The sequence below is a fragment of the Brachyistius frenatus genome, unplaced genomic scaffold (assembly GCF_029030835.1).
Source record: "Brachyistius frenatus isolate BFR_SWC_R1_liver_20210118 unplaced genomic scaffold, ASM2903083v1 Contig_144, whole genome shotgun sequence".
Classification (NCBI taxonomy): Eukaryota; Metazoa; Chordata; class Actinopteri; family Embiotocidae; genus Brachyistius; species Brachyistius frenatus.
The window spans coordinates 245,332-253,943 of NW_027210743.1; the positions used below are offsets into that span (position 1 = coordinate 245,332).

Here is an 8,612-nt window from a genome sequence, read left to right on the forward strand (position 1 = left end):
CGATAAAGAGTGATGTTTGGACGCAACCAAAACTGAGTTCCATTCTTCAGAGTAATGTAACAGGAAGCGTCAAAGTCCCATTCTTCCAGTTTTTCAACCTCCCAAGTCAAATTAGTAGATTTAAGTTGAAAACCTGTGCCTCCAACTGTAGCCTCCCAGCCAATTCCTGCAGCATCTGTGACTGACGTGCGGCAGTTAATTGAAACTGGATCTCCAAATCTCACCACAATTTCAGAGGGCGTCAATGTCAGGGGGCATCTTTCCGCTAACAAGCAAACACATTCGATCAGAGCTTTGCTTTCGTGCATGATATGAAATAAGTCATTGACAGTATCCACATGATGATCAATACAGATAAAGTAAAGAAGGGTGTGTACCTCTTGTTGTCGGTGCATTAGGGGTGGGTGTGGCTATAAGGGCTTCTGTGGACATTTGTATCACATGAACACGTATTTGCTTTGTTATGTTTCCCAGATAATTAGAAGCGGTACAGGTGTAATTTGAGCTGGCGTTTATTCGAGTGATAGTGAGATTGTTTGAGTCCTCTGGTATATTGAGCCCATCACCGCTCCAATGAATGACAGGAGCAGGGTTCCCCTCAGCTTCACAGGTCAGGGTGATATTTTCACCCTTATACACAACGATTTCATCAGTTTCATTTTTTGTGTTGAACTCAGGAGCATCTGAAGAGGCAAAAGTATAGGCTTTTTATTTTTTATTTTTTTTGTCTAAACTGAAAATTAAAAGCAAAAGTGACAGAATGTTTACTTACAGTATGATGAAATGTTGAGTGTTTGAGAAATTACAGGAAGTTGTGGTCCATCTGGCCCAAAGTCCAGCTGAGCCTCGCATCTTAAATGCGCCACATTCTCTATTCTGCTGATGTTGACTACCAGAACAGAAGACTTGTTTTCTGGAGTTTCGGTTGTACTCTTGAAAGAGTCATTTCTGATGGTTTTGTTGTTTTTGTACCACCTCACACTGAGTTTTTGAACAGGGGCAACATTGCTGATATCACACTGCAGGTCGTACTGTGTCTCTTCTGCTGCAGCATCCATATGTTTTACAAACAGAAGGACTTCTGGATTTTCTAGCAAAACAAAATTTGAAAAAAGGTAGTTACATAGACTGTTTTTTTTTTAACTTTCTATCCATTCCACGGTATTCATTTGAAATTACACTTACTGTACACGGTGACTTTAAGCTCTTCGCTGCACTCAAGCGAATCATTTAGCTTTACTTTGCACTCAAACTTCAAATTCCAGTCCAACAGTTCCACTAATTTAGAGACTACACTTTCGTTCTTTTCTGTGTCAAAGCTTTGGTTTCCAGCTCTCCAGTACATCCCGTCATGCTTCTCAAATGTTGTGCTGCAGTTTACCAGGACTGAATTTCCATATTCCTCTATGATCTCAGGAGGATCCAGGACAAGAGGGTTTCGCTCTGTGGGGCATGTGCTGTCTGCATCTGTGGATCAACAAACAGTCATGCAAAGTAGATGTTGCTGCACTCTGGTGGCTCAGATTGTTAAAGCATTTCACTTACAGCTCCAATTGTAGCTCTCAGCAGTTTACATGGACTTGATCTTTAACTGAATTTCCCCACTGTGGGATTAATAAAGTCAAATGTAATCATCTAATCTAGTCATACAAATGATGAACATTTGTCAAATATAATGTAAAAGTAAAGTGTCTTGATAGATATCTCTTTATGGGCCCCTCGTCTAAGAGTACGATTGTGAAACACGCACGCACGCACGCACGCACGCACACACACACACACACACACACACACACACACACACACACACACTTAAAAAGAGGGTGTTGTAAGAGAAAATTATTTTTTGGACGCAGAAAGTTTGATAAATTGTAATAAATTCTGATTAAATATTGATGGCTATTTCTGTACGTATTGCTGTGCATACCCCACCAGTGTTCAACTAAGTCTGTTGTTGATCTGCTAAATAGTTCCAATACTTTTTAACAAAAAAAAAAAAAAAAACCTCTGTTGGAACACCTACTTTATGCGGCAAGCTGAAAGTAGAGCGGAAGCTTTTACCTCAATGTAACACCAACCTCTCCCACTTAAAATCTTGAAGTTAACAGAACTCTCTTCTTCTTTTTTTTTTTGATCTGTTACACTATATTCTTTTTAAAAGTTTAAGGCTTAATTCATGACAATTTTCATCCTTTAGATGAACAGAACTTTACCAGAAGGAAATTATTTCATAAATTACACAGTGAATTGGATTGATTTTTTTTTTTTTTTTTTTTTTTTTTGTAGTTGCCATCACTGGAAACAGATGGATCTCGCAAAATTAAAAGCAAGCAAGAAAAAAAAATGTATAAATATGTTTTGTCCTTAGCTATGGAATAAAATAACATATAACATTTTAAATCAGAAGATAGGTGTTGTAAAGCCTCATTATCACTCACCACACAGCAAGAACGAACAAAGCATGAGAAGGCCAAGCATCCTGAGAGGCAGCATGGTTGATCAGCATGCGGGGGGAAGGAGGTGGATGGAAGCGGTGAGGTGTGTTTCAGGATGGTCCAGAGGACATCCAGCTTCAGGGCTTGGATCAGATCAATCCCGCTTCAGAGCTGGCCCTGGTGATGATAATCTGCTGCTGACAACAACAGAAGAGCTGCTGGAAAAAGTAATGTATATTAAGAGGAAACTCAACGCTCAACGCCCTGATGAACAGGAAACTCGAAAAAGGAAATAGGAAACCACTACTAGTCATTGTGGTGCAACTGACATATTCTGCTCCTCCCATATTTCTTTGAATCAGGGTTTTTAAAAAAAAAAGTGTATTTCAAAACTGTCTTAAAGGAGATGATTTTACATAATTTTATTGAAACGTACAAAGTGGAAAACAGACAATTTTGGCAGGGAATTGCAACACAGAGCAGATTTGTCAATTTGTTACATGTTAGTCATCACCCAGCGATTCACAGCTTATACACATGTCACTGACTGGATTCATGTCAAAACAATTCATTTATCGAACACAGTGAAAGGCTAACATTGTTTAACTCTCTCTACATATATCGGAGAATCTTCTGCATTATTTTCCTTCTCATGTCCATTATGCAACTATGTTATGTGGGTTTGATCATCATGGAAACTAGTTTGAGGGAGTAGGACCCTCCGTGGAACTCCGCCCAGTAGACCCCATCCTGGTAGCGGCTTCGGTAGTGTCCACCTCGATACCACACCCCGTTCAGGTTGGAGTGGGCACACATGTGATACCACCAGCCTCCTTTCTGGTAATGAGCACAATTACCTGATGACACAACAGAAGAAAAGAGAAAAAAGTTATAACCAGAAAAAAAATCATCATACAGCAGAAGAGCTATCAAACAGGACTAGAGGAAGAGCAGACCCATGTAGCTGTCCTTGTCTCGATCCAAAGTGGTGAAGGCCTTGTTGTTGTGCCATGACAGGGAGTCCCCTGCGTTGCCGTGGTATTGTCCTAACCGCAGACGGTACCCGTCAGTTTCTGGCTCCAGGTTGAAGCTATCATACTCAGCAAACACCTGCCGGCCCTGCCAGTCCTCCAGGGCCACCCGTAACTTATACTGGCCCTGTTTGGTCAGCCAGTAGAGGTGTTCCAGGCCGAGCCAGTACTCTCCATCGAGGTTCCCAAAGCCTTGCTGTAACACACCAATAGTCTGGTTTAATTATAATTTACACTCTGATTTTAAATTATGACTGTGGCGTTAGCAATGTCTGGCAATTACTGGACGGGTTGCCAAGCTGGTGAATGCATTAATGCCCCCCTCAGAATGAACTGTAATCATACTTTTCCTCTTGTGATGCTCGCAGCCAATGTGCGCGTCTTTCACCTGTAAAATATTAGCTATGATATTAATAACTAATGATAATAACTTTTAATAACTATTGAATGGAAAATGATCATTTTGTACAAACATTCATGGAGGATAACTCCTACTGTCTTCAGTGATTCTCTCATTCCTCATCTCCACAAACATGTGAACAGTTTTGGCTTTCAGACCATCAACAGGTTGAATACAGACTCATAGATCCACTCATAGATAGTGTTGTTTCTGCCATAAAAAGAATAATCAACTCCTGTTTTCAGTCTTTAAAGGCACATGAAATGACCTTATACTGCTCCCAGGTCCTGAAGAAGTTGACTGACCCATCCTGTCTCCTCTGGATGACCGTCCACCCTCCCTGAGCCCGACTCTGCTCACACCAGGCCTGCAGGAGTCGGTTGGCACTCTGCGGGCGGAGCAGGTAGATCCCGCTGGTGGTCTCACCTGATTCCAGCACATGCTGGCAGTCCCGCCATGGCCCTGAGACGAGGGTAATATGCAACCAAGTGAGAGTGGGAAAAAAGCATTAAACAGATGTATAATGTAATATTACAAGTGCAAAACATTTTGAAAATCAACACTATTAAGGTAATAATATGGAAAATATAATACTGAAAAGCCTTTTTTTCTGACGTTAATTGTAAAAAAATAAAAATAAAAAAAAAAATCTCTTGAGATTCTCCTTTTCTGCTATTGATGATGTTTCAATCAAATGTTTTAATTTTTCATTGACAAACTTTGAAATAAAGTTCATCACTTCAGAGGATTTGTTTTCATTGCTTTTACACTGACATTAAATCAGCAGTATTACAGAGGCTTGATCTTATAATTCTCACAGCAAAGGTCTTCAGTTTATCTATTTGGAACTAAAGAATTTTTCCCCCTGAACATGTTTAGTGTCTCATGTCACAGTGATAAGATGAACACAGACAAAATGTATACATAGAGGAAAATCTCCCACATCGAGCGATAATGCCTAATGGTCTGTCATGACAAGCAGAATCAAACGGACGAGATGTGGCAATGTGCGTTCTTTCATCACTCTGTTTAGGAAGTGTTGATTCACTATGGTTCTGCTAACTTGTCAGAAGGACAGCTCAAATGCTCTGGTTTGTAATTTCAAGCATTCCAGTTGTGCTACTTCACACGAGAAGTGTCATTTAAAGCTCAAGCAAATGCTGTGGTTACATGTACGTCTTCATTATAAAGTGGTCTGTGCTCTGATAAGAGCTGCTGGCTGCTTTAAACATTGTTTAGGCCTTCCCACAGAGATAGGACTCCCACCAACCAGCTGGTCACTGACTCCATCAGCTTCTGTTGCTTATCTATGCAGTTAAATAACTCTGACAGAAAATTGACACACTTGCACACACAGGTTTGAGTCTAATCCGATGCTGCTGTGTGATGCTTTACACTACCTGGAGTTTTTGTGACAGGGAAGCTAATGTAGGGAGGGTCTGTAGGAGTGCTGGTGATAGTGGCGGGAATGGATTGAACTCCCCCTGTTTTGTCCTGCTGTGGTTGAGGAGCACTTTGGTCCCTTTGAACATCGTTGGTCATTTCGCTGGCATCAGAGCTGTAATTAGGATGCGCGTTAGACTGGGTTTTTGGTGGTTCAGTCATCACCTGTTCAGACCAACACAAAAATAGCACACCATGTTGAGTTCCTGTGTACAAACCCAGCCGGTATGAAACTGTAACTGGTAAACCACAGTTTGTTCCCTACCACAGAGGGCTGGGTGGAGTCCCTGCACTGGCACTGCTTCTCCAACTGGGCAATAAACTGGTTCTGGGAGCTCATCATGGAGGTGAGGGCTCCATATTTCTTCTCCAGCTCCCTGTAATTACTGGAAACCTGCAATGCCTGAGATGTCCCACCACCCACAGATGGCATAAGGAAGAGTTTGATTATAATTCAAATAAGATGTAGCAGGATTCACACATCAACACTGCAGTTCTTGGCTCACCTGTGTTGTTGCATTCAGCAGGAGGTTCTCCACCCTTTGCTGCTCCAAAGCCAGGTCTTTCTTGTGTATAACTTCTTGTAGCAGCTGGGCGTAGAGCTGAGCAATGCGGGAATTCATGCTGCTACTCTCTTTGCGCAGGGCTCTTACCTCAATGGCAAGGGCCCCTTCCTGTTCCAGTTGGCCCCGGAGCTTCTCCAGCTGTTCCTGTTGCCGTTTGAGCTCCGCCCGCAGCGCTGCCACCTCTGAGTGATTGGTAGTAGCAGCCTGCGTGTTCAAACACAGTGCCCCTGTCAGTTTTTGCTGTGGGACAATGAAGGTGTAGGAGCAACACCCTGCTTTTGTCTCTGAAGAACGTGATGAACGTTTGTTTTCGCCATTGGCCCCCTCCTTCCGTCCTCCAGCTTCTGGTATGTCCACACAAAGAATAAGGTAAAGAGTCAGACCTATCGTCAGTGTTTTCTCCATGAATCTGTTAGACCTCTTAGGACACCCTGGTAGAGAAGAAGACATAATTATAATCACCACAGCAATAACATTCCCAACACTTCACAGAGACATACATTTTGTATTCAAGTAAAAAAAAAGTGTCATTTGGGTCTTGACTGTTCACCAGATGTTTCATAGCAAAGTTAAAGTACACACATTTCCCTCCCTGGCTGGAACTTAGCAGGTCAACACTGAGGGGACAACAGTCAACACAACCCAGCCAGAATAAACAGTGCTCCATCTCACGGTCAACAGAGCAGTTAGTTCCACATGCAGCCACAACAACCACGGTCAACACCATAAACAATGCAAATACACCGACATCTGACTGAAAAATGTACAATTCACAGATATACTTTAATGGTACCATTAATGGTTGTATTCGTCCACAAGTCACACAATATTTTTTTACTATATCCTAATATACTATTGATTCTCTGCTATTTGAGAATTAATTCTCTTATTCTTAAAAGATTATTTTCTGGCAAAGACTATTAGCAGTATGTATTGTAATGATTTAACTGGCTATTGATATGGCTGTAAAAGGTGCAAGCACATTTCTGTGTACCTAAAAAAAACATTGTACTGAAAAGAGTGAGACCATTCATAACTTACTGTGGTAAATGTGTTTTGGATGTCTTTCTCCTTCTCCAGTGTGTTGAGGCAGCTCCCAGCACACAAAGATGTGAAATTTACTTTTCAAAAATTACATGTTCAGAAATGATGAGGAGTTGCATAAACAAGCTGCTTCTTCCAGATTAAACGTTGTCCTTTGTAAATGTTGAATTTAAAACTCAGAGTATAGAGATTTGGGGTGAAAATGTATCTCAAGAAAAAAAAACAAAGCAGGATGGCAATGAGGTTTTGTCAGGAGGTGCACAACTTCTTCATCTCCAGAGTTTCTGTCTGAGGATCTCTGGAGAAGGCGACAACTAATTACAAACTCTCCTAATGACACCGCCTCCCTGGACTTGTTTAGCTGGGTGCTCGGTGCAGGAATCTGGGATGTCTCCTCCCTCTGCCATCCGCCTGCTATCCTGCCATAGACTCTATCCCACAAAGAACTGAATTAATGTGGGGTGGTATAATGCTGGTTTGAACTTTCACCCCATTTCTGAAACATCTGTAGTTAGATTCCTGGCCTTTATGCCCTCTGGTTGTTCAGCTGGAATATTTCTCATGTTCACATTTATTGCATTATGTCAGAAAAAGTGTCCTTGTTTCGTTTGTGAGTTACCCCGTAGAGAAGGCTGCTGCAGCACTGCTATGATAATCATCTGACCAAACAGCTTTGTTATCGTGTGTCTATTTTGTTGCACTGATGGTCACACCCAGTCTCTGATATGAAAGGTCATCAGTTTTGAGGTTGGAACAGATTGTGCCATCAGATAAAAGAAAGAAAAAAAAAGAAGCTAATTATTTAACTAATGGTGTCTAGATACTATCACAGCTGCTTGTGCTGCTGCTGATGTTCATGTTTAAATTTGGTTTCATAACATGTTCGGTGGCCAGTAATCTCATCACTGAATCAGACGATTTAATAATTTCAGTGTAACAGGTTTTGCACCACGTTCACTATTGTAGGGTCAGATTAGAATTTTGAAAGGCACAGTTCACATAACAACATGAGCCAGAATATTTGGTATTATGTCAGTTTCCTTTCAGGAACATATGCTGTTAACAGACAGCGATGAGGTTGAAGCCAGTTATAAAAAGCCACACCCTAATTGTTTTTTCTTTTGCTGTGGTTTCACAGACACAGACACAGGCAGTGCAACACTGCCTGTGCCTCCTGTCATATTCTGGTAATGATAACATCTTGCGATTTTAGTTCCCTCTGCTCTCCAAAATAAAACAAATACATGTTTTCTTCTTTTTTTTTTCTTCTTGCCCCACTCTTTATTGACACTCTTGAATAAATGTTCTACATCTGTAATTAACTGGAGGTAGGAATTACACTTATTGATGGCTTATTGAAATGTAATAATTGGAACTGCAACTCATACTTGCCTTTCAAAATAATCCCAAATGTATGGATGCATAAATGAATTAATAAAATAAATTTGGCTTTTGTTGTTTGTTTCTCTACTTATTCAGTTTTGTAGTCATATCTGTCGAATGATTAAAATCTAATAAACATACATTTTATAGTGTATTATAGGCCTATGTTTTTTTTTTTGGTTTTTTTTTAAACGATGTTATTGTCACGTTTGTTTTCTGCCCACTGGAGGCTGCAATGAAAATGTCACCACCGGATCTATGCCTGTCAGGAAACAACAGCCACGTGGGAAACACGGACATATTAGTGTGT

The 8,612-nt window shown here is 40.9% G+C and overlaps 2 protein-coding genes across 2 annotated transcripts in view; both read right to left on the reverse strand.

Moving 5' to 3' along the window:
• The window catches only part of LOC138630916 (vascular cell adhesion protein 1), a 47,351-nt gene extending 44,649 nt beyond the window's left edge, over positions 1-2,702 (reverse strand). Inside the window, exons 1-5 of the mRNA XM_069715555.1 lie at positions 2,439-2,702; positions 1,186-1,467; positions 773-1,090; positions 378-683; positions 2-265 (exon numbers count right to left, since the gene is read on the reverse strand). Of these exons, the coding sequence (XP_069571656.1) occupies positions 2-265; positions 378-683; positions 773-1,090; positions 1,186-1,467; positions 2,439-2,493 (1,225 nt within the window). The 5' untranslated portion in view covers positions 2,494-2,702. The remainder of the gene's footprint in view (position 1; positions 266-377; positions 684-772; positions 1,091-1,185; positions 1,468-2,438) is intronic.
• Positions 2,703-2,873: 171 nt separating this feature from the next.
• Positions 2,874-7,198, reverse strand: angptl6 (angiopoietin-like 6). The gene is made up of 7 exons (XM_069715564.1): positions 6,917-7,198; positions 5,816-6,306; positions 5,575-5,712; positions 5,267-5,474; positions 4,135-4,328; positions 3,392-3,662; positions 2,874-3,292 (listed from the first exon to the last, which is right to left on the reverse strand). Exons 2-7 carry the CDS (start codon positions 6,278-6,280, stop codon positions 3,108-3,110), a joined length of 1,461 nt encoding a protein of 486 aa, XP_069571665.1. The 5' UTR covers positions 6,281-6,306; positions 6,917-7,198; the 3' UTR covers positions 2,874-3,107.
• Between the last annotated feature and the right edge of the window lie 1,414 nt (positions 7,199-8,612).